The sequence below is a fragment of the Aythya marila genome (assembly GCF_965140915.1).
Source record: "Aythya marila genome assembly, chromosome: 2".
NCBI lineage: Eukaryota > Metazoa > Chordata > Aves > Anseriformes > Anatidae > Aythya > Aythya marila.
The window spans coordinates 135,144,149-135,170,635 of NC_139043.1; the positions used below are offsets into that span (position 1 = coordinate 135,144,149).

At 39.8% G+C, this 26,487-nt stretch overlaps 1 protein-coding gene across 4 annotated transcripts in view; it reads left to right on the forward strand.

The window, feature by feature from the left end:
• VPS13B (vacuolar protein sorting 13 homolog B) overlaps positions 1-26,487 on the forward strand; it is a 460,107-nt gene that overhangs the window by 429,801 nt on the left and 3,819 nt on the right. For all 4 annotated transcript variants that reach the window (XM_082753129.1, XM_082753131.1, XM_082753130.1 and 1 more), the window contains exons 54-61: positions 132-331; positions 2,914-3,032; positions 4,233-5,056; positions 9,613-9,789; positions 10,701-10,871; positions 17,710-17,886; positions 20,344-20,446; positions 21,094-21,343. In XM_082753129.1, coding sequence (XP_082609255.1) covers positions 132-331; positions 2,914-3,032; positions 4,233-5,056; positions 9,613-9,789; positions 10,701-10,871; positions 17,710-17,886; positions 20,344-20,446; positions 21,094-21,343 — 2,021 coding nt within the window. The remainder of the gene's footprint in view (positions 1-131; positions 332-2,913; positions 3,033-4,232; positions 5,057-9,612; positions 9,790-10,700; positions 10,872-17,709; positions 17,887-20,343; positions 20,447-21,093; positions 21,344-26,487) is intronic.

The following is a 26,487-nucleotide window of genomic DNA, read 5'->3' on the forward strand; positions in this document are numbered from 1 at the left end:
AAAGGTAATATCTTTGTTAGTAATTTTTCAGGCAGTGTATTTTAGAAACTTAGTTTTTGTAAGCATAGGTGGGTTTTCATTTAATACAGGTTTTAGAGAGACCTAATCTTATGTATTTTATAAAATTGCAGATACACCAAAATTTGAAGTTTACTGTAGAAAGATTCCAGCTGAATGTTCAGTTCATCATGAACTTTACCATCAAGTCTCCAGCTATCCAGATTGCAAAACAAGAGATTTGTTACCCAGCATTCTTCTGAAAGTGATGTCTTCTGACAAATTAGTAAATGAATGGAGTGATGTTGTGGACATCAACAATCAAGGAACTCAAGTAAATCTATAAACTATTTCCTAGTTTACAGCATAAATCTCTGTCTTTTTGACCTGCATAGCATATTGTTCTTCTGCAAAGTGCATATTCTTTCTGTTGGCCTTGTTTGGTTTTTCTTATTTAAGCCTTGGAAACTCTCCTTCCAAAGGCCCTTCCTGTGGGATTTGTAGAATATGGCTTACCCCTATCAGTGGCTGATTTTAAACATAGATTGAAAATACACACTTTCTAGAGCTGAAGTTTTTCACTTAATTTTGGTCAATGTGGCAAGGTCAAGGCATTCCCTGGAAAAATCAGTCCTGAAAATTTCTGGTCCCTGGAAGCAAAGAATCACACAAGATCCAGGAAACTCCTTCCATTTGGTAACTTCATTATCCCAGGTTTTTTTATCTTTACATCTTGTAGGAATCATCACTGTCATTCTCCGTGTCCTCACAGAAGCTAAGTATGTCTTTATAAAAAAAAAAAAAAAAAAAAAAAAAAGCTTTTTCTTCTGTTATTTTTCTCCTGTTTTGAGGTAAATGAAAACTTCCTTGACTGGAGTAATTCTTTTTGATGGGAATTTTTTCCATCTTTGAAGTCATTAGTTTACATGGAATCAACATAAACTGCTTGGCTCTTTGAAAGAAATACTAGTTTCAGATGTTTTCCCTGGGGACCAATCACAAAATGCTCTTGATTATTGAGTGTTATGTTATATAGCAAGTAGTTCGGTTTCATTCAGCAAGCCAGTCAAGCAATGCGAGGTTTCAAATTTCAGTCATTAATGTTATGCCAGACCAGGGTTCTTTATAAGTATCTGGCTCCTAGAAGGAATTAGATGCTAAGACAACATTTGGGGATCATTGTCTACTTGAAGAACTCTCCAAATAAAAATTGTAGCCTTCTGTTACTGAAGTTTTAGGGTTTACATGTAGAGTTTCCCCAGGATTTCTCAGTCAGTCTTTCTCTTAGAAAACTATAAATACAAATAAATAATGAATATGCTAATAGCTTTAGATTTGACTTCACATACAACTTGGTTGAGATTGTGAAATAACTGGAACTTAGGTGATCCTACGTAATTTGTGCTCTTTCTGTCTAGTCTCAGATACTTCTTATTCACTCTTCTCTTAGAATATGTTACTAATATGTAGAAGAAAATGTTACCAATTTACTAAAACTTAACGTATTTATCTCTGCTCACCAGAATTATCTGAGATTAGAATTAAAATGACCAATCTTTAAGATCCATGACAGTTAACAAAATAATGAGATTGCACTGAAAAGTCAGTAAATGTCCTTTTTTCACCAATTCCATAATGCAGGATTGAAAATAACTTTCAGATATGCAAAGGATTAAAGTTGACAGTTAATTAAATTATTTTACATGTGATTCTCAGACGAATTCTCAAAATTCTCAGAAGATGTAATTTGATGAATGAAACAATTATCTATACAATGTTATTATGTACAGGTAACAGTTTAAGTTAGAAACAATTTAAGTGCTGATCCTACTGAATTTCCAACTGCTTTTCCTTCTGGTGACTTGTTAACAGCAATAAATACTGCTCAGGACAAACTCTGTTTATTTCACCTGTGCTAGCCCTTTATCTTTGTGATATTCCCTGAGTTTATGTTCCTATCAAATAATAGTTTCTTTCATTACAGTCTAGTAAATCATTGTGTTGATAGTAGGGACTACAAGAGAATCTAGCTTGTACTAACAAGGACTGCTGTGAGTCTTCTAAACCTAAAAAGACCTTAAATTTTTATATTCGGGGAAACACAAAACTTACATGGTGATACCACACAATTAAGCTCCAAAAACAATGTCATGTTTTAAATGAGACTGTTTAATCCTAAAGGCAACTTGTTCAGAATGAACATTTGCACATTGTACAAGCAAGACACAAGCCTGTTGTCAAGTTCCCATTTTCCTGACTTTTTAGACGTTTTAAACTTTCCAGTGGAATTTCTTTGTGACAGCATCTTGCATGTGAAGGTGTTCACACAAAACCGGTGTAGATGGCTTAAAAATTTGCTCAGTGTTGAGTTGCTAAGCAAGTTGTCATGAATCCACGACATTACTTATATTTTAGCCTTAGTTTTTATAATTTTGCTGTCATGTGTTTTGCATCGTGCTATCAGCCACTCATCTAACCAGCTCTGAGCTACAGCATAGCAGCATAATGTTAACTTAGGGTTTATTTTCTAGAGAAGAAGGTGGGATTTTGCAGAGCTCCAGGAGTATGCCTTTCTCTTTAGTCCAAAATCACAAATTAAAATTTTCACTTTACTCTTTACTCCCCCCCGCAGCATATCTTGCTTATTCCTGGAAGAGTAGTTTCTCATTAAAATGTATTCAGTCAAAGGATGAGGTGCAAATTTCATCTAGCTCTAGGGCTGAAATATTTTAAATATCAGAGCTATTATTTTCTGAACTACTGAAATCTGTTTCTTTTTTTTTTTTTTCCTGAGCAGTATTGTGATTTGAGTAGAAGATCTCAACCAGAAGGCATTAATAGTATTAATTCAAATTTTGACAGATTAAAAATAAGAGTTTCAGTAGCATTCTGTATGTGTTTACCTCTCTCCACTAGATTGTGTTCTTAACTGGCTTTGGCTATGTTTATGTGGACATTGCCCATCAGTGTGGAACAATAATTATAACCTTGGCCCCAGAGGGAAGAGCGGAACCCATCGAGATCAGCCTCAACAGGTACATAAAGAATAAAAAATATGGTAAAAGCATATCTGACTAGTCCCAAGAAGTCAGGCTGCTTACCAAGTGTTAACTGACTTATGGACTTTGTCTTAACTGTTTGTTTTGTTTAATACTGCTGCATGTTCCATGGCATATATTTAGACCACATGTTGTGTTTTGTATATCACAGCTTAAAAAAAAAGACAATCTAACATCAAAAGTCTTGTTGCTTTAGGGTAAACTTTATATGTCTGATACAAAAAGAAGTCCTGAGTTGTTCATTAAAAAAATTGTTTTCAATCATAATTAATTTTGAGTGTGTTCATAAGTTTAAAATATATTTAGCCAGATCCTGCCATCTTTCATCATACAAGCTCCCACTAAAATTGATGGGAAGCTTGATGTGTAAGGACTGCAGAAAAAGTCTTACATCCAGTAATTAACTGGACCTGATTATAATGTTCTTCCTTAGAAGACTTCCCCTGCTTCCACCACGCACCACACACAGCCTGGAGCTCAACTCCATTCAGTTGTGATTATTGCACTACCTATTTCTAGCATGCAGAACGCCTGGCCTCCAGCAATGGTGTTACAATTAGAGTGGAATGTCTTGTACTGTTTTTATTTGAGCTATAATTAAGTATTAATCCCTCAGAAATTGGTCATCAGCAGTACTTAATAGCCCACTTGCTAGTTAAACTTGGCAAAGAGCAGTTAACACTGGAGGGGGGGAAGCCCTCAATGCCATCGCTATAAAAATGCTGTGGTGGTTTAGTTGGAGCGCACTTTGCCTTGATAAAGTGAAATGGATTATCCATAATAGTAGCCTTCAGTAGTGGCTCCAAGAAAATGCTGTACAGCTGAGGCTGTAGTTGAATTATTAGAAAATGTTATTTGTTGTCCACTTTAATATTTGGCTATGCTGCAAATCTGATAGGGGATTACTGTGTATATAGGGAATTCCTGTCAAAACTATCCTGTTGATAAGAAAGAAAGAGAAACCTGGCATAGATCTGTAATATTCCACTTCTTAGAAAATCTCCGGGGTGGTACCCACTGTGGTGATCAAGGCTGCCAGATCCCATTAATAGAACTTGCACAATGAGTTCCCCATGTATTAAAGAGAACATCTCTCCTGTTAGCTTTTTGAGAAAGCAAGATGCTAGCTGAACTCAAAGGATGTAAAGTAACAAACTTCTTTTCCCTCCTGTCTAGAAGTCAAGAGCAGAGCCTGTCCTTGAAAATGTTTATCAGTCAGTTAAGTCTTGCTGTGTTTGATGATATTACAAATCACAAGGTGTCGTCTGAACTTCTGCGTCTCACAGCAGACAATGTTTTCCTCCACATGGCCCCAGCAACCAGCTACCTGACACCCCTGTCGCAGGAGTTCCAGCGAGACACTGGGGAAGGCCTCCCACCGTTTTATAGTCTCCAAGTGTATTGTGAAGACTTGCAACTGGACAATCAGCTGTACAGCAAATCCAATTTCCATTTTGCAGTCCTGCTGTGCCAAGGAGAGAAAAACGAGACCATGCAGTGGTCCAGAGTGAACAACCTCATTGTTTCTAACAAAGATTTGGAAAACTATAAGGAAAACTGCTTTATAAAACTTTGCATTGCTTTTTCTGAGGAAGAGAATTTCACGTTTCTTGTGAATGACCTCAGCTTTGAGCTCAAACCAGCTAGGCTTTATGTGGAAGACACCTTTGTTTACTACATTAAGACTTTATTTGATACATACCTTCCAGAAAGCAAAGCTGCTTGGCAGTCCGTTAATATTTCAGATACTACCCAGATACTGCCTGAACAAGTGAGAGAGCATGCAAGAGCTTTAGTCAAGCCAGTGAAGTTAAGAAAATTGACAATACAACCTGTTAATCTGCTCGTCAGTATTCACGCTTCGTTAAAACTGTATATAGCCTCAGATCACACTCCGCTCTCCTTCTCTGTGTTTGAGCGAGGACCCATCTTCACCACTGCCAGGCAGCTCGTCCATGCCTTGGCCATGCATTATGCTGCTGGAGCACTTTTCAGAGCAGGTCAGTACTTTTTCTCAACCTGTAATATTTTTATTAGGTACCAGCATTCTGTAATTGTTTCTCAGGCCGAGTAATTTAGATGTTAGCCATACAATTATTGTTTTCCTCAGACACTGTTTAATAATGATACAATATTTTGAGACATGTTTCAGGTCCTGCCATACGACAGAAGGGAAATAAAATGGCCGAGCAGACACCAGTGAAGATTTGTAAAGCTGTGCTAAACATTAGCCAGCCGCCTGAAGGCTTTACTAAACCCTGAACACAGCATAAAAATGTATTCTAGCTGGCTTAGGTTTTGTCATTTTATATTATAGTGCTAGACTGAATCAACCCACATTCCTCACATAAACTCCCCAAAACTACATTTAATCAAATTATTCAGCATGTTGCTCTGCATTCAGAAGTAAATTATAGCCCTGAATGTTGTTTTGTTGTTAAAACTCCTTTTGGCTGCAGTTTATGATTAGGAATCTGTCTTTCTTCATAGAGCCTTCATGCTAAACTGGCACACAGATGTTTGCTGTCCTTTGATCCAAGAACTATGAAGTTTGCTGTTACTAACTTTTTCCCAGATAGAATCAATAGTGAGCTATTAGTCTGTAGGTTTAGCAGGTACATTCTGTTTCCTGTAAATGTTAATTTATATTTATAAATATAAATTCATAAATAATGAGATTATTTAGTGTGCAAATTATCTTAGCATACAACATAATTTTACCTGAAAAAGGAGGAAGACCCTCCACAATTGCACACAAGTAACATACTCCGCACTGAAACGTAGGCTTTATTTTCCTGCATATTGATTTTCTGAAAACCTGATTCGTCCATTTGTGCTGCAAGCATAGCTGTGACCAGTTTTCTGTGCATGATTGCCCAAATTGTACAGATGCATTTCAGGTATTTATAAATAGAAATAGTGAGTTCCTGATCTGGTATTTCACTGTGCATGTATCTGACTTGCATAGCCGATTATGGCAACTGTGTGTACAGTTGGGCACCATAACGTTGTACATGGTTTCATTATTTTTCATATGTAGTTGCTTGCAAAATTTGCAGGTTTTGCTTTTTGCTACTCGTTTGGATTTATTTTACAGTCAAATCCCATAGTACAAAAGGGGAGATCTGTTTTCTTGTTAATTAAGAGTGAAACTGTGGCCAGTTGTGGTCCCCAGTGTGAATTTGCCTCCCCACAACTATATGGGAGTGGTGCTACAAGTGGTGATAGACTGCAGCAGGAAATTGGGGTTATATTGGCTTTTCATCTGCAACATCCCAGGTGAAGCACATATGCTAGTTACAGATTCCTGAGCCTGATATTGGTCTTTCCTCCTGTGCTACTCTTGCAGAGTGCAGCAGTGCACAGTCCAGCCCTTACTTTGGGCTCATAACATAGCTGAAAGCAAGCAAATTTAAATAGTAAGAAATAGGTTTGTTTCAGTGGAACTTCTCTTCAGAAAAGCACATAACCTTATATTTAGTTATTAATTATATCACTCTCAGAACATTCAAAAATAACGTGTATTTTTGAAAGGGGTTACCATTATTAAAATGGTGAATTTTGTATATAAGTGTTTGCCTGGGCAGACAAAGCAACTGCTTTATTTCGAAGAGTTTGTGACACTTGTCAAAAGTCTGATTGTTTCAACAAAGTTAAAAAGGAGGAAAAATTTGTGTAGAAAGCTTTATATGCTTTGCAAGCCCTGAATCCTTTCCTCACTGTCAGGTGAGTTACAGTTCTTGGACTGAACTCTCGTGGAAGAGGGGTCTCTCTGCTACATTTAAACCATGTTAGTCTTCTCCAAGATGAGGGGGCGTTTGACCCCATTCTCCTCACCTCTGCCCCATGTGTAAATCATTGTAGCATCTGCACACGGTATTCCCATACAGCTGTGCCTTGCTCCCTGTGGGATACACTCCTGTTTTACCCCTAGCTGCGTGCAAGACCATTGCCACCCTGTGGAGGGCACAGGATTTGCCCCAAAACCTCCTCACGGGGTTGTATGAGGCTGCCTGCCCCATGTGCTGCAGAGGAGCAGTCAGACTCCGTGTCTGGTAAGCAATGAATGAGGCTGGAAAGCTCTTCTCAAATATGCTGATTAGCATTGCTTGTCTCGAATTAGCAAAATTTGCAATGGAAATCTCCCATCCTTTTCTAATTACGTTAGCTTCTATTTAAAAGTTAGCAAAAAATCTATTTTAAAATATTAGTGTCATCCAGACCTAGCCCTATAGTTGTCTACAAAGGAAATGCAGTGACTTTTTGCTAATATAGTCGTAATTATTTCATATTAGTGGATATAATTACAAAGCATACTTTGGGATATGGCAGTCTAACGTGGTACTGTATTTTTGTGAAGTAGCAGAGAGCTTGTGAATTGAAGGATTGTTCCTGATGTCTCCTTTTTCTATTCCAGCTTAGTCCCATACCTTCCTCGGGTCTGCTTGTCCATGTTGGCAGCAGGAAGCCATAAGTTTTGCTCTCAGTGTTGGCCAAGGAGGGTCACCCTCCCTGCATCCTTGCTGTGCACAGCTTCCAGAGCTTCCCTGGACCCATCCCCAGGATACCAGGCAGCCCCAACTCCTGGTTTTATTCTGGTTTTCTTGCCTGAAAGCACTGGCTGGCCAAGCAGGCGTGTGGAGCTGGAGCCTCTCATGTCCGGGCCTGGCGGTGCCTGCTCGAGGTGTTGTAGGGCAGCGGGGCATTGCCCAGCTGTGTCCCACAGCCCGGGGCCGTCACCTCACACCATCCCGTCACCAGTTCTGGTGAGGGGATCAGTTATCAGGCACCGCCATCCAGCCTGCCTCAGCCAGAGGGGACAGCAAGGTGACAGTGACACCTCAGGGAACGAAGCAACTGCTTCAGGCATGCCGAGGAGATGTAAAAATAACATAAAACGCGGCCGTTTGTAAGGGATTATTGCAATATTATCGATCAGAAAAAAAAAAAAAGCAGAAAGAGCATCTTTTCCATCTGCGCATGGCTCCCCACCCCTCCAGCTTTTCATCACTTCACACAGTGGCAAGTATAATTTGTTACAAATATGACACTGAGGGAGTAGCAGGCCCAGCCTGGAGCGCTGGCTTCCTCTGGGTCCCCAGCAGGAGCGGGCTGCCAGTGGGACACTCCTCTCTCGGGCCGCCACGGCGGGCCTGAAGCACTCGTGGCCGCTCTGCTCGTCGAGCTGCCAGTAGTGCTTGTTTTTTTTTTGTTTTCCTCCTCCATCCCACCCTCTCCCTTATGTCCAGTGCGATTCCCTCTTTTTATACGGCATGTACCGGAGCTCTCAACCTGCCAGGGCTGAAATGTGGGACAGATTCAACAAGAATAATAGATTTTCCGGGAGCTTAGAATGATAGTATGAGATTAATTCATTTCATATGAGTAACATTTTCTCTTCTGTTCAGTTTCATGATTCAGCCTTCCACAGGAGTGACTGGGAGGGGTTACTAGAAAACAAGAACAGCATCTGGATAGCAGGAGTTTGCGGTGACGAGATGGGAATGAGGAGGGCAACACAGATCAAGGGCCCTCGGCAGGAGAGCAGGAGGCAAATCAGTCCATCTTTCAGTCTTCGGTCCCTGTCGTGCCTTGTGGTGATCTGACAGTGCTAGCTGAAATTCACGATACCAAGGCTCGAAGACCAGGCAGTTCCCATTTAATGTTTATTGCCATTTCTGAATCACTCTCTCTGGACCGCCAAAAAGAAAAAAAAAAGTCATGCAGCACTATTTCCCTAATAAACCTGCTGCCAACCACCCTGAGAAAGACAAGACCTGCAAACAGCTTTCCAGCAAGGCTCGCAGAAATTGCTGTGCGCTTGGCCATCCTGCAAGCTGCTGGCAACCCTGCATTTATATAGGAAACTAGATCCGCAGATACCTCTCATGGGATATGCATAGGGAATACTCCCCTATGAGTAACCTAATCAGCATGTAGATGTCATTGGTGTTTACACAACTGTACTGAGAAAAAGACATTTGTCTGGCTTTCACTACACTCTGAAAGAAAATGATCAGCTTAGAAGGGTTGGGGTGGATTTAAAATAACTTCTTAAGCACTTGTCAAAAATCTGCATCCCCTTTCCTAACACTCCATCAAGCAATTGACCTCCACACTCCTGTAAAGCAGTACATTGTATCAGTATAAACTTGCTGTCACAATTCTATCACATAAGGATGTGAAATCACAACGTTGCCTTATAGCATATAAAACCGACCGAGCGATCTGAACTTTCAGTACTGTTCCTCCGTAGCTGTGAGAATCCCGCATCCACCTCCCTAACACACTTTTAGCAGAAATACGGGAAGCTCCTGGAAGGAAGTCATTCTAAAGCTATTTGTGAGTTTGCCAAAAGGATTTCTTTGATTTACGAAGTATGAAAGATTGCCATTTCTGAATTCATAGTGGATGAGTTATTTCCCGTGTTTTGCTCAAAGGAAGTTCATAATGCGATGAATTCTAGTGTGAAAAAGAGAATTAAGGAATAACCTTTTCACAACTGCTGCTTCTGCAGTTTTTGCAGCCGTAACATTTGTCTCGTTTCTCCATACAGGCTGGGTTGTTGGATCCTTGGAAATCCTCGGAAGCCCAGCTAGCCTGGTGAGAAGCATAGGAAACGGCATAGCTGATTTCTTTAGGCTCCCCTATGAAGGGCTGACCAGAGGCCCGGGAGCATTTGTCAGTGGAGTTTCCAGAGGAACAACATCATTTGTAAAACACATTTCCAAAGGTAGATCTTTCACTTTGTCGCTCCTACTGCTGCTTTGTTGTCATGCATTGTTAAAGGATGTGTTAAAAGTTTTAAGCAATATTGCTTGCAGCTTTGTTTGGCTTGCTAGGCTGCAGCAAAATGCTGGGAGGGTAACAAAGCTCATATATAACATCTTATGTATTAAACAGATCACTGCTTAACTACAGTGTGTAAGAATGTTTCAGAAACTTCAGAATTTTAAACCTCCCACTGGGAAATCCAGCTTGGCTCAGCCAGTATTTCATGTGATAACTTCAGAAATATTAAAGGTGTTCTGTACTTCTGCTAACCATCAGAAATCCTACACTGTGTTGCCTCATCATATTTATTATTTCTTTTGAAAAAAAAAAAAGTAGATACAGTTGTCATAACTGTGTAAGTATGCGGATAGGTTTTGACAGAAGGGCAGATCTGGATTTAAAACACAAGCAGCTTTTGTTTTGCGAAGTCTGTATAAACAGTGCCATCGCGTGGCTTCAGCCGGCCGGCAGAGGCAGCAGCTCGGCATCTGCAGCTGCTTGCTGGTGATTCAGACTCAGGAGACATCCTTGCGGGCTCATTCTGTAAATATTTGTTTACCTTTCCATTGCCCGCTCTCCGTTTAGGTTAGATTTACAGAAGTTTGGGACCTCGGGAAGGATGTTCGGATGAGTTGCTTTTCCCACTGGCTGGGCAAACCTGGTGAAGGCTAATGTAAAAGGCATGATGTGGACCGTAGAAGCAGTGTGGTGATGCTTAACAAATAGTAAAGAATGTTACACATGGGCAACTTTTCAATTGACTTGCTGTTCTGCTCGTAAGCACAGTATTTCAGTGAGGCATAGAACAACTCCATGTTTTAAATTAAAGCATTTTGATCCGGACCCAAATGTATATCTCCATGTATTTAGGTACACTGACGTCAATTACCAATCTGGCAACAAGTCTTGCTCGGAATATGGATAGGCTGTCGCTGGATGAGGAACATTACAACAGACAGGAAGAATGGAGAAGGCAGCTTCCAGAGAGTCTGGGAGAAGGACTGAGACAAGGGCTCTCTCGTTTAGGCATTAGCCTTCTAGGTAATGTACTATTAAATATCAACTCGAGTGATAATTCTGTTTTCTAATCTGCTCATCAGCCTTTTCTACACGTGAGTTGTAATTGCAAAATCTGTTCTTTTTTGTTTTGTTTTGTGAAATAGTCGCACAGTATGTATATGAAATACCATTTGCTTTTAGCAAAGTTTAGTGACTTCTGTGTGTGCTTTTTGCTGATAAAATAATTGCAGATATGGAACAAGTTTGCACTCTCTTTCTTTGTGAAATATTTTCATTGGTACATGGTGTAAATCTCAGAAGAAAAGAATATTCTGCATTGGACAGGGTGACTTGTAACTAAGTCAGCACAAAGACGTCATCACACTGGTGTTTACTTCCAACGAGTTATAGGAATGCCTTCTGAAACTGATTGTTTTTGATGCACTGTAGATATCGGGGATTCTTGCTTTTGTTTGAAAACCAGCTGAACTTAGTGCAGATGTTAAGTAATCTTTGATGAGGAATTCTGCTTTTACAAAGAGACCCAGATCATCCTGATTCGGTGTAATTATATTCATCAAGCGTCCAAGTGGTTTTGTTAGAAGTGAAGATTACCCTCACCATTTCAAAATAGTACCTAAAAACTGGAAAACTGGAAAACTAACCCATACTGGAAAAATCTCTGAAAGAAGTTTTGCCGTAAGGGGGTGGATTTTCAAGGTTACTTGTATTTGTCACACAGCAAAAGAATGCAGAATTGTATTGTTTGGCACAGTTCCTTAGTGCATATTAAAGAGTATGAATCCCTTAGAGATCAAAGTGACCAAATGCAGTCCAGTGCAAAAGGTTAGAAGAGCTGAAGCTTGAAAGGATTCGTCCTCTTTCCTAATCTTCAGTAGTGTACACAACTCCTAAATTTGCAACCGCAGCCCTGAAAGCCCCAAAGAGGAAGTGGTAAAAATGTTACAAGTTTGGGTTAAGTTACTGGAAATTATTTTAAGCAATAACATTAGATGATGTGAAGTACTGTCATTTGATAATGCCTGTAAACTGGAAAGTGAGTGTCCTGGGAGAAATGTGCATAAAGGAGAAATTTCATATATTAGTAGCTACTACCCCAATAGTAAGCTGTTACTGGTGTTACAAATCAAAGGCAGCTCAGAGAAGGTTTTATTTTTCCTTCTTGTTTTATTGGGCTAAGGGCAGTCAGGTTGAGTAACTGGTTGAAAGATTATACTTTTAGAAGCACTGTGTCAGCCTGGTGTATGTGAGCTGGTGAAATGGTTTGGTGATCTTGGCTCAGTTATTAATAAAGAAGATAGCGTCGTTGCTGTCCCCTTCACCGACGCTGGAGCCCTTCAGAGCTAAAAGCATCAGCCAGAACTACAGAGCAAAACGTTGTGGCTTTGGCTGTTGCAATGTAAAGTTTCTGCTGTTCAGGGAAGCCAGGAACTTGTAAGATGCATTCACAAATATGCTGTGCTAGTATAATATGTCCCAGTACACAATGCTTTGGTTGTCTGCAGGAGGACGCCCGAGTTTAGAAAAACAAGATTTAGAATTTCAGTATCACTGATTTTCCTAAGAAATTAAACATCACATTAGAAATGTTGAATTTCACATTAGCATTTAAAGAGAGCTCCTTTGCAAGTTGTAATCCTCTCCTTACTCCTGCTGTTATTCTATAGAGAGTTCTCACTTCTAAATACCTCTATTCTCAGCATGGCAGACAGCTAAGCATTCAGATAAATAACCAACGTTATGGGTAACTGGAACTGGCAATTATGGTACCTGTCACTAAGGGAAGAATCAGAAATATTTCAATGAACTTGTAGTAGGCATAATTTCTAATTTAATCTTGATTTAAAAAATAATATTTTCTATGTGTACACAGCAGCACCCACATAAATTGCATCGATACCTAAATTATGAACAGACCTACATTTCAATTTTTACAAATGCATTACAAAGCTGTTTCTGTCTGGACCATTTAGTCTAATGAATACTGTGCCTTTCCCAAAAAACAGTCACTGAAGGGAGCTACTGCCGTGCTGCTCTTTTTCACCAGCGTGTTCAGAGTAAACATGAAAATGCTTACTGAAAAAATACCTCCAGGTTCTTCCTACATAACGAAACAAAACGGAGCTGCTGGGTTATTTTCCTTCGCAAGCATGAAGAGTTCAGATGAGTACAGGAATGCAGAGAGCAAGACCCTTTGAAGCCATAATTTCTATGACATTGTAATTGTAAAATTGAGAAGTGTAAGAAAGATTTATAGGATAGTCAGAGCACTGTCGTGTTTGTAAAAAGCCATCTGACTCGTGCAAGCAGCTTAAAGAATTCCAAATGCAGATTTCATGCCTAGGCACAGGCATGTAAGAGTACTCAGTTCACCGATTCATTGTGGTATCTACGTAGAAAGAAGAGCTGCCTTTCTGATTTTTCTGAAAATCTGGCTCATGGTGACCCCAATTCAGGAAAGCTCTTAAGCATGCGCTTAAGAGCTTTGCTGAATCAGGGCCAAAATTATGTACTCTTGTCTCCTCCTCAGTGCAAGTTGTTCCCCATGGTACATTCTTAAGTGCTTTGTCCTGTCTCATTTTAAATGACTCAAGCACTGTCAGGGTGTTGTTTGATTTGATTGTTATCTTTGGCAGGCTATCTTCTCCTTTTCTAGTTTGGGGGAGACTCCTGGGTCATTTTAGTCACATTTGTACGTGAAAAAGCAAAAGCTTGTGATAGTTATTTTTGTTTTGTTTTGTTTTTATAATATGATCGGACAAAAATGCAGTGAAATTGTACTTAAAATGTTTAGATGACAGGCACTCCCCACTGAGGGACTATCTTCTGTATTTTGCTTGACAGGGTCAAGCGTAAAATAGTAGGTGCAAAAGAGTATTGAAACTATAGGCTTCGTTTTCAGCTGCTGAGCCTCGTGAACAGTACCATATTGAAGTAGCTCCCGTTAGAAAGTCAATCATTCCTGAATAACTGAAAAGCAGACAAATATTAGGGAAAACATTTTTTCACAGTGTCAAAAGTGCTACTAAAAGCTACTTGCTTTTTAGGGAAATGAATTAATAGCAATACTGAGTGACAATGTAATTGTCCTGGTAGAGAAGCCTGGATTGCAGAAGTTCAGATTTCTATTATTAAGGGTTGTTGTTGTTATTGTTGTTCTGACTGTGCAACGATCACTGTGTCAAGGCTGTTTTAAGTTTGCCTGTCTTTAATCCTTAAGGTCTTGCTATTCCGCACGCTAATTGTACAAATATATTAATGCAAGCCAACAGGTGCTCTTTTATTTTAGCTGTATTTTCATGCGATGTTTGCTGTAAGGAGACTACGCCCCAGCTGTATTTTCAGTATAAAACATTTGCGGCAACGCAGAAGGACAACAGCGAAAAGAAAAGGAACAGAAACAGTTTCAGTTTTGCTAGCTTCCAGCCTCACGACAAAGCATGGCCAGTTACTCCTGGTGGGGGCTTGGGAATATTTTCCAATTATTTCTTGGTCCAGAAGAGTTTGTCGCAAGCAAAGCAAGCTTTGCTGAATTCTGTAAGCCATGCTTTTGCTACATTCACCAAATATTGTCAATCTGAGCAGGAACCAGACTCGCTGCCAGTAATCAAATTCTTCTTGAAGTAATACAGTCATATACTTCTGAACTATCTGAATTTTGTAGTTATCAAAGTATCTTTTTTATGCTTACTGAGCAACATGTATTAACTAGAGTGCACCCCAGCTGATGTTTAGCAGATGTTACGGTGTTGCTGGAACTTCTTTGGTCCAGTAATGGAAGAATATGTTTTTGTTTTGTTGCTTTGGTGTTTAATTTTATTGAGGTTTTCTTTATACATGCGTAATGTGTGTGTACATATGTGGACATGCATATAAAATTGAATGCCTAGGGTAAGGAAGGAAAGAAAAATGGGGAACCATTTCTTGAAAAGAAAAGAGAAAATAAAAGAATAGAAAAAGGAAAAGGAAAGAGAATAAAAGAGAAGAATATAGAAAAGGAAAGGAAAAAGGAAAAAAAAAAAAAGAGAAAGAAAACAGAAAAGACAAGAAAATAAAAGAGAAAAAAAAAGAAAAGAGAAAAAAAGAAAAGCAAAGAAAATAAAAGGGGAAAAAAAGAAAAGATTAAAAAAAAAAAAAAGAAAAAGAAAAAGAAGGGATGGGACAATGGTAGGATGCCACAGCTATCTCTAGACTACGAGGGTAAGACTGGGAAGGGAGGAACCACTACATGTACCTCATGCCCGACAGAAGACTCAGGGGAGAGACCTTCTGTGGTAAGTCCATCCAGTACGGTGCTTCTTTCACTAACTTAACATCAGAAAGAAAGAAGCCGCATGAATACCACGGGATATCTGCTTCACACAGTCTCTGGTGCAAGGAGATGCAGTGAACCTCACGTGTATGTCACCATTATCTCACTGCTGTTGGGTTTTGAGGTTGCTCAATCTTTGACCTTTTTTTTTTTTTTTATTATTATTATTTTCCCTCTGCTCATACATGATGTGTAGAAGGAAGCAGCTGCACAGATCTGGCTTCCTCATGCAAATGTGTTAGGACCAGCCACTCCTTAAATGAAAGGAGTACGGTTAGAGTTGATTATGTGATTTGTGGGAGTGACCCCACCAGGCGAGTGAGTTAAGTCAGTGAGCTGCAGTTCGAGATAAGAGACTACAAAGGGTGAGCAGAGAGGGAAGAGATCGTTGGTTATACTTTTTGCAGGTAGGAAGGCACAACGTGCAAAAGGATTTGACAAGTGAAAGGGCAGTGGCCTAACAAAGAAATGCAGAGCATGCATAAAATGGCAGAATAACAGAAAGTGTGGAAGTACTAAACAACTGGCTAATTAAGCTATATATTATTTTTTGGGTACTTTGTAAATAATCTTATATAACACAGTCACAGCAGTTTCCATTCTGTTTCCTTGTCCTCTGGGCCTAATTCCAGCTGAGAAGTGCCTGGAGCATACCGCAGGTCCTTGGAGTAGGCTCTTATTTATTATTACCTTATAACATTGCTCAAGTGTATTGCAGTAAATAATTTACTAGTGCAAGGACTTAGGTGGATTACATTTAATAAGGCAATAACTTCTGTTCTGAAAGCACAGTTGCTGTGGATGACCTCGATAGATAGGGTGAAGGAGGTCACAGGGTAATGTAATACTGTAACTTAGCAGAACACCAAGTATTGTTTTATGCCTTCAAATGCATCCCCATCGTACAAAAGAAAAGACTGAGCAAACAATCCCAATTGTGTAATGTGGTGTTGGGTATTATTTTAGTCAAGCAGCAGGAGCAGCTGTAAGGACCAATGAAACAGAATCGAATTGAAAATTGTATCGTTTCCATGACATAAAGTTAAGGAAGCTTCAAGACCTTTGCGTTACAAAGAGTAAATGTTCAGCTGCACACTTGGCTTCAGCAAGTGATCTCAATAAAATCTGAGTATGACATTAACGTAGACCAGTATTTTCTGAAGAAATGCTATACATTTATCAGCAAATTACATACATACAGAAGTCAGAAGCAGTATCTAAGAGGAGAGGGAGGCATTTACGGGGGATGCAAGTTACATGAACTGCTAATAGGTAGTATCCTAAGGACAAGGATCTGGGGAACTGTGTGCTTCTTCTCATCCTCGTCTTTCATTTGGACAGAACAGCAGTGTACAAGCTCAGTATTGGTTCTTGTTGTTCGAAGGCAGCAACTTCTCTGTTTATCCAGTAACAATAACTAAAACCATCTGAAGACCGGGTAGCGGCGAGCTGACTGGTGTATGTCACGCTGGTGAACATGTGGGGCCAAATACCTCTGCCGTGATCGTCAGAAGCTGTGGAAGCATGCCTGGGTTTGCTTCCACATACAAAGCAGTATCTTCAAAGATGTCTGCACTGCAGTAAAAATGCCTGGTTACCGAGGTGACCCTCGGTCCTGTCATGAAATAATTGTTTGGGTATTTGCAGCAGAAGCTGCGTACTGAGAGCTATCCGAGGAGCCTACAAACTGGCTTTCCACCGAGCAAAGAACTTTGGATAAGGCAAACCATTTTCTAACTGATGTCACTTTGTCCAATCGTTGTGTTCTTCGCAATTTCCAAATAGCTTATCTATCAAAATTACAATAAGTAGAGACATGTCTGTGGTTAAGTGGCTCGAGTAAACTCAAGATCAAAGAAACGTACCACCTCACATACCTGTTTACATTTAGGAAGATTTAAGTTGGAGTTCTCTGTTGATACTAAAAGCTGGGAAGGTCACTGTGTCACTTGTAAAAGTTTGACCCGTGCACATTAAAGTAAAATATGATCGTTTTCACAAAAAAGTAACAAAAAGTCTCAAAGTCTAATTCTGCTAATCTCAGTAATATATCAAAAGTTGCATTAGCTTATGAACGTTTCTGGCAGTGGAAGAGGATATAAAAATGATCTATTGAATACAGGCAGTTTTTATTCTCATGAATTCTATCTCAGGCTTATGTGAAAATCTCATTTCCATAACTAAGACTGGCGGACTTTATTCCAAGCCCAGCATTTTCAGAATTGCTACCCAGAATGAGCTACGTTATACCAACTCAGCAGAAGCATTTAGAGAACGTAGCTGGAGGATGAAAGCATACTGTCAGGTGATCTGAATGTTTAAAAAAGTAAAATACATTATAAAAAAAAAAAAAAGGAAGTAGGGTTTTAACTTAAACTGAAGCTAAGGTATTGTTTAGCTACTGGGTTGGTTGCTTGCTAAACGGCTGTATAAGATGGGTGGCTTACCACCTGAAATTCAAACAGCACTCAGTTGCAGTAGTAAGATTGTTTCTTATTCTGGAATGTTAATCTTCACTAACTACTGGGGGGTTTTATTTTTTTTCAGGTGCAATTGCTGGTATAGTAGATCAGCCGATGCAGAACTTTCAGAGAGTGTCCGAGGGCCAGGCTTCAGCAGGACATAAAGCCAAGGGCGTTATCTCTGGTGTGGGCAAAGGGATCATGGGTGTCTTTACTAAGCCAATTGGAGGTGCAGCTGAACTTGTCTCCCAGACAGGTTACGGTGAGTTTCTCTTTTCCCAACGTCTCTGTTTAAATTTTCATGACCAGAACTTTAAAATGCTCTTCAAACACAACCTGCTACGTCTGCTTACTCGGCTCGGTAGCTGTGTGACTTTGAGAAAGAGTTAGAAGCGCCACATCTGAACAGTTATAAATGTTGTATTAATTTTCTTTAAAAATCATCATGTTGTGCTTCTCTCTTGTGTTACCGATCAGTCTTGTACAGCCACAGAAACACAGAATGCAGAGAGCATGAAGTAATCCTTGGAATACAGAAGAATTAGTTACAGAAACATATGTGCTTACAAAAGAGTTTTTGACATAAATGTAACAGCGCAACAGCATGCCCAATTACAGCATTATTTTGAGGTTGCTTTGTTACAGCAAGGAAAGAGTTGGGTTACCTCTACGCAAAGAGGGAGCTATGTTCCTGGGAGAATGAAGGGAGTCGTGTAGTGGGAACATCCCCTTTAATCTGGAGAGTTGGGAGAGGACAGCCGTGGTTTGCACGGGTAACCTCGTAACGACCAGAGGTGTGTTTTCTGGCTAGACTAAGCACTTAGTGGCAGTAGTGATGAATCCTTTCAGACTGAAGTAGGTGCTTCTGGACCAGCAAGAACCATAAAAGAATAAAATATCAAAATGCACCGATTTCTTTGCTTCCAGTGTCACGAAATGGAATCTATTGGTCCAGATATTTAAGAAGTGGTGAGCAGGGAAGACCTGTTGATACAAGGATGATGTTATTAATTTTACTTCACTCATTGCACTGGACAAATCTTGAAGATTTATGCCTTTAATCGCTAGCCACATTTATGTTTGTGATGTGTTATTTAGAATACAAGTAGTTCTCCTAGAGTTTGTTTAGGATCTTGTTTCCGCACTTACTACTACATTGACAACTCATTCATTGAAGTAATCTATTGAAAGAAATTAGTAAATATTTGATTATTATATTTCTTTAAAATAATTGTCTTGACTTTATCTAGTTTGTATGAGTGCTAATAATATCTGTTCTCCTGAATTGTGCATAACATTGGTGTAAAACCTGTATTGGCAAAATCAGAAGCTTCTGTCTGCTGGCTGGGAGTGTGTTCTTTTTTTTTTTTTTTTGACTGGGGAATTATTCGGTGCAGTCTTTATCAAGGAGCTTGTAACAGTAGAAGGAGACTTTTCATTGCAGATATGGTATACAACACATCATGTTTTCCATGAGCATGTGACAAAAAGAGTTAGCCAGGAAAAAACATAAAAACTGTATCAATAATAGCTGACAGTGCGTGAGAGGAAAACACAAGAGTTCAAGTAACTCTTACCCACAACTGGATTGGAAGTGGGACCGTGCCTCTTGGGGGGGACCAAGGGGTGGGGGACCACACAGAAATAAACACATGTTCTCTCTCTCTCCATCTGTAAATAACATTTTCACTCACATAATGCTGAGAACCTCGGTAAGCCAACTGTTATAACTGGGATGCTGCTTTTAAGTATTACCATCAACATGTGTGTTAAAAATTAAAGGGTTTTTTTCAGTGCTGATGTTTTGTTTAAATTATTATCCATTGTGTAAAAAGGAATCTAAGTTATTGACACCCTTATGCACAAAAATGCCTTTTCCTTCAATGGAATGCTTAATTAGACCAAAAAATAAAAATCTTCTGTTTATTAAAGACTAACTTTGCACTAAACCTTATAACACTGGTGCTTACTGCGTAGCCCACTTCCTGACTTTCTTGTAAAAATTTTTAAAACTACTTAATTTGTGAATGTTTTGCAATCCACTCTTTCTGGTGACCATACCTCATCTCTAAAAGTTTACAAGCCATCTGAAAGCATACGTACTGTGTCATCTTCAGCTTTGGATAGTCTATTTAGAAACCTGTTTAACTGCTTCTTGTAGTCTCCATTCTGTGTTGGCACTAAGAAGAATTCACAATAAACCAGATGCCCCGGGAGATCTCATAAATGTGTATGGATCTGTGTTTAACAGCTGGATTAAGTAACTGAACATTTAAATACGGTATCTAGGCAAACTTTCCTTCTAATTTGTACCGATCGTGACATGTATGTGGAAGTATTTTAATATTAAGCAAGAAAGTTAACAATGGTCTTGATTTTTTATACAGAAATTGTAAGTGATGTGTCCGATCCTACTATGAAATGATGGCTCTCAGGAGCATTATGTTTCTCCTAATTGCAAGTGTATGGCTGATTTTTAGAACATGCAGTGGTAGGTTGTTGGTTTTTTTGTTCCTTGCTAATGTAAGATCACTGGGGTTAAGTGCACAACTCTTGCATTGTAATATTTAATGACTTATCTTGACTACGGCTTCCAAGGATGTGATATCATTTTGGACCTGCACTATTTTATGAACTGCTCTAAACAGATGACATCACTGCAACATGTAACTGTTTTGTAGAAAACAACTACTAAAAAACTTACGTTCTCTTACCACAGGTATTTTGCATGGAGCTGGACTTTCTCAGCTTCCCAAGCAGCGCTCTCATCCAAATGATCAACACGTTGAGCAGGCTCCAAATAGCCACGTCAAATATGTCTGGTAAAATTATTTAGACACTTGCTCATTTTTACATCCACATTGTTTATTAATAGGTTCTGGCCTGTGGTCAAGTTAACAGGCTGCTTCCCTAGGAAAGGCTGAGTTATGGCAGTTTGTTTAGGAACATTAAACACAAAGGTAGTGCATAGAAACCCAATCTGCAAATGATGGGCTGCTGATCTGCTTCCAGCTTTGGAACTACAGAGCTGATCTGTATTTAATGGCATTCAGTGAGCTCTTATTTATCATTGCACTGAGCCCAAGAAAAATACTGCACATCTCCAGAAACAGCTGTTCGTGAAGATAGCTTTATTTTCTGTGCTGAATTTGTAAGCCGCTTCTCAGGGTAATTTTTCTATTAGGATGGGAAATAGGCTGACCTAGCATGGTTATTAGCCAATTTTGCACTGAATGATTAAGGAGTTTTGATAAATAACATTTTCGCATTTATCCTCTAAATCTTAAGTCTTACATCTTTCAGTATTGGAGATTTGGAATATACTCCATGGCTTATTTTATATTTGTAGGCAATAGCTACAGGCTTAAGTAAAAACATTAGTGATCAAAAAAAGTCCTCAAGGATCCAATGCCTAGCAACACTGACTACTTTTTTTAAACTGTTTTTTTTTTTTCCTTTGGTAACACAGGAAAATGCTGCAGTCTCTCGGGAGGCCCGAAGTCCATATGGCCCTAGATGTCATGATTGTGAGTGGATCGGGCCAGCAGCACGAAGGCTGCTTGCTGCTCACCTCAGAAGTGCTCTTTGTGGTCAGTATCAGTGAAGACACGCAGCAGCAGGCATTCCCTGTGACTGAAATTGATTGTCTGGAAGATGATCAGCAAAAAGACCTGCTGAAGGTGCAGCTAAAACAACAGAGAGTGCCTTGTGATGTGGAGGTAAAGACTGAGTAAGATTTTTATTCAAAAATGAAGTTACAGTGGGGGGGGGGAGGGTGAAGCTTTTAGCAATGGACACACTCACCTTTGGGTTGGGAGGCCAGAGATTTAAGTGCCAAACTTAATTTTTTAATTTATCTGCTGATTTCACACACCTCATTGTTGACTGGGTTGTCCTTTGGATGAAAGGGACATGTCTCCTCTCTTCTGTCCTCTTATTGATCATGAAAATGAGTACCTGTGACAGCAATTTTCTGAGGGAAAAAGCAGAAGTGTAAGTTCTTGGTAATCACCACCTCGTTTCAGAAGAGCATCTCAGGACTAGCTTCACGGGTGTGAGGTGTTTATTATTTGCAAGTTAGAGCTGCTGCCTATGCCTACAGAGCCACAGTGAGAACAGTTCCTTTTATTATTCTGTGAATTCTGTTTTAACAGTTCAGTAATGCTGATGCTTCCTCCTTTTCAGCATGTTTCTTATCTCCCCAGTTTCAATGCAGAGCTCTTTCTTGGCTGCCAGCTGTATTTAGTTCCTTAAATCTTCCTCCTTTTGCAAATGCTGACTTTAAAATGGAGCAGTTCTTTTGCTGAGGTTGGAAGTACCATATGTTTGCCAGTAAAAGCATAAATCTTTCATCTTCTTATTGAAAGATTTCTAGGCCATTTGAATACTGAGATTTTGAATGAATTATCTTTTTTTTTTTTTTAATGGTAGAAGAATGGTATATTTTTATACTTTTGGGAAACAATGTTTATTGTATTAAATTCTCAAGTGGAGTCATATGAGAGTTCAATTCAAAAACAAACGTGTGTGTCAGGTAGTTCATAGACTGCTATACCAGAAATTTCTGGTTCAGATATGCAAAAAGAGCACGTGTAAAACAACAGGAAGTAGGAGGTGTGCCAATAAGTATGAGAGGCTTCAGCACCTTCAGTAAAATCCTAACTTTGCTGAAGTCACCAAAGAATTTTGCTGCTGATTCCAGCAGAACAAGGAGTTCATCTGAGTCATGACAGCATGTGGAATTTCTGTGAAAGCTCCTTTTTTAAGTGCTGAATTCTCCACTTACATTTATTGTCTTTCCAGTAACCTCAGTCTCACAGAGTCTGGCATTTGCCCGACTGTTGACTGAAGTTGCCTTCCTGTACCACAAAACTGCATGAGGCATTACTTAAATTTGGTGCAAGTGGGCAAAGCTCAGTTTTTCTGTCCCTGAACACTGTGTGGTTGCTGGAGGCAGCCATTGTGCTGAAACCTCTTCAGTCCAGAGCTACCGTCCTGGAGGAAAAAAGGAAGATAATTTGTTCTCCCTGAGACTACTGATGCACTCAACCTACCCTAACCCTAACTTAGCACCAGCCCTGATTATTTTTTTGTTGTTGGGCTGCAGCACCTGTGGTGTCTCTTGTCTTTATATCTGGTTATCCGAGGGGTGAGGAGTAGGCTGCTACTCTGTGGGAGCACTACTTGCCCAAAGGTTGTTGCAAGAGGGTGGTGCCTGCTGGGAGGAGGAAAGATATAGGACAGGGAGCTTAATTCTAGTCCCCATAGCTGCTGCAGCTGGAAATATATGAGACTGCTGGGCCAAGTGGAGCCTGTACATGCACAACCCTACATGGCTTGGGTACAGTAGTCCCACATACATATTCTACTACACACAGTAAGTGAGCTGCCTTGGAGATGCTGGATGAAATACATATGTTTCTTTGTGTAGTTCTGGATAAAAATATGGGACCCTTATTCCAGTGGCATAGCAATGCCAGGAGCTGTAAGCCTCGAGCCAGCCAGCTGCAGTACACAACGTCTTCTGCTGACACAGGCCCTTGAGAATGCAGGGGAAATGTATGGCATGATAAAAGCGGTGACTGTGCCCCCAGGGGTGGAGCAATGTCAGTGATGGCGGGACATCAAAAGCTGAGTGATGCTGTACAAAACCGACTTGGCATAAGTATGCCTTCAGAATGCAGAATTCACAGTGGAATTTCTGTGAATATTTAAAGAAATGTGCTATAAAGAGGAGCAGTTAAAAATAAGACAGGCAAGAATAAGATTTTTTTTTCTTATGCTAAGGCAGCTACGCAAAAACAGATTCCTAAAGCTTCATAAAGTTTTGCTAATTACCTAGAGTTATGTAATATCATTTTGTAATTAATGTTCCCTTATTTTTTGCCTTAGTGGATTGGGACCTCTCATACTTGGAAGTTTTCTTTCTGCAGCTGTGCTTTTCACTTCTGTGGTGCTTGGGGCTGTTCTGCCATGGTCTCCCTTTCAGCTCCCCAACAGGAGCATTTATAAAAAAAAACTCTTTGATTTTGATAAGGAAAGGCATCCTTAGGAGTAGCAAGCTATGAATTGCAGGTAAGCAGCCTCAGAGCTGCAGAACCTACACCTAAAGAGACATGACTCCTAAATATTAGTGGTGGGCTCTCTTGTTGCACTGAAGATGTCCGGCTACATGAAGTGCTGACACTTCTGTACATGATGACATCGGTGAAGGTGACCAAAATTTTTTGCTTAAAAAAATGCCCAGTCATGTCATCCAGAAAACAGAGGTAATGTTGCCAAATGTAAATTATATCTAATTTGCTGATTAATCAAAGACCCTAGAAATAATACAACAAATTTAAACAATTAATTTCAACATTATAAAAAATGCACTTTTGTGTCTTATTGTCCACCCAAAATAGTTGCCAAAAGTTTTGTTTCAGCTCTACCCAAAACAGTTTCTCCCCTTGCCTCTCAGCTTCTTGGAACTATTAGGAAAGAAAACATGAGTTATTCTACAGCTGTAATCACCAGAGATGTTATAGAACATATTTTGACTCCTTCAGCAATAGGTTTGCCTGATGGCTTGTTTGCCTCCACAATATATAACTTAATCCATCTGGCTAGGAATAGCCTGGATGGATTCTTGAAAACTCTGGCACTGACAATGTTGTTATTGAAAGGGAAGCATTAATTGTACTTGGATTATCTTCCAAAGTAATTGAGACGCTGCTTGGTTCCAGACAGACATCAAACTCTAAACGGCCTCTTCTTCCAGCTGCTTTTGGTGTAGCTTATAATATGGAGAGAGCAAAAAACTGACGGGCCCTGGAATTCCAAACATTCCTGAATTTCTTTGTGATGATCTGCAACAGGGTTTTCATGATAGGTGCTACAGGTATCATACCCAGAGCTGAAAACCACTCTGAATTTTTAAATTAGTAGTAGAAATAAAAAAAGAAAGAACCTTCTTACTTACCGAGTGTGCTCTATATAGACTGTTAGTGCTACACACGATCTGGACTGCACAACAAATATGCTGTAGCCACTGTCGATTTAGAATTGCTGAAGGATTATTCTTTATGAGTGATAATTTTAGAAAAAAAATTGAGTTCTTAAGCCCCAAAATGTGACCTTCTAACATTAAAGGCCATACAATCTCTAATATTTATCTAACAGGTGCATTAAGCAACCATTAACCAAGTTGTGACTGATTGAATGGTTTGGCTATAAATATTACAGTTTTTTAAAATAGTTGGTTAATGACAATACTACATCCCATTTAGGAAAAAAAATGTAGAATAACAGCAACTCCAAGTTTCTGTTGTTGTCTTGACAATGTAAGCTAAACTGAAACTGGCTGGAGAAGTCGACAGTTACAGATGAAGTCATCTGGAAGCAAGTAGGGTCCCAGTTACTTTGGAAGACCGTCCAAGCACAGTTAATATTTCCTCCTGAATAATTGTGCTATATCTATGGGATATAGCCTGGAGCTGAATGAATCATAGAATCACAGAATGGTTTGGGTTGGAAGGGACCCTAAAGCCTATCCAGTTCCACCCCCCTGCCATGTGCAGGGACACCTCTCACCAGCCCAGGCTGCCCAAAGCCCCATCTAGCCTGGCCTTGAGCACCTCCAGGGATGGGGCATCCACAGCTTCTCTGGGCAGCCTGTGCCAGGGCCTCACCACCCTCTGAGTAAAGAATTTCTTCCTTGTGTCTAATCTAACTCTCCCCTCTTTTAGTTTAAAGCCATTCCCCCTTGCCCTATCCCTACACCCCCTGACACAGAGTCCCTCCCCAGCTGTCCTGCAGCCCCCTTTAGGCACTGGCAGGCCGCTGTAAGCTCTGCCTGGGGCCTTCTCTTCTCCAGGCCGAACAGCCCCAGCTCCCTCAGCCTGTCTGCATGGGGAGAGCTTCTATGAAGAATGGGTTCACAGAAGTAGGGGAGTGGGATGCCAGCACCATTTCCATCTCCTATTATAACTTTGATCTTTTGGTCAGAGTGGAGTCAGAAGTGTAATCTAGTTTACATAGGTGCTACTTTAGCGTATTTCTCTCCTTTCAACTGCTACAACAGATTGACTAATGAGGTATTACCTTTTCTGTGACTGCAGACTGAAGCCATCATTCAGACACCATTCTCCCTCGTTAGCTCTGTATCTGCTGCAGCAGTCTGCCTCGTAATTTTTTTCCCCTCCCTTTAAGAATATGGATGAAACCAAGCTTTCCTCTGTCCATTTTATCATTTCCACTGCTTCTAAGCATAGGCTCCATCTTTGAGCTTCTGAGTTTGTTCATGAGCCTACTTCCTTCAGCATTTTTGTGGTGATGATTGAAAACAGGAGCGTTCCCACTTCTTGAGCAGCAAATTCCTCTCCAAAGGCATAGTTTTTTTTTAAAAAAAAAAAAAAAAAAAAAAAAAAAAAAGGGGGACTGTTTTGATTTGAATGTGACATCTGTCACTATCTATGAATCATATTAATTGTTTCTTCAAATAAGCAATGGTTTGTATAAAATGAGCCTCGCAGTCCGGAGATGTGACAGGATATTGATCGTGGCTGTTAAATTGAATCCAATGGTGCTGCTTGAAAATACCATCACATCTACTGAGGCATGTGTAAAACCCCCTGAAAGACGGTCAGAAGACAGCTGTCTTTGAATCCTCAGTGTGACATGCAACAAAGAAAGACATTTTAAACCATGCAAAAATGAAATTGGTCAGCAATTCTCCCACTATAAATAAGGAAGCGTCAGACCCTATCCCTAGGATAGTGTCTGCCTTTCTGTCCTTTTCACATTTTGGAAATAAGTTATGTTCTGAATGACTTTGATATTGATACCCCTCTAGTATCAGTGGTGATATTTCTGAATATCTTTT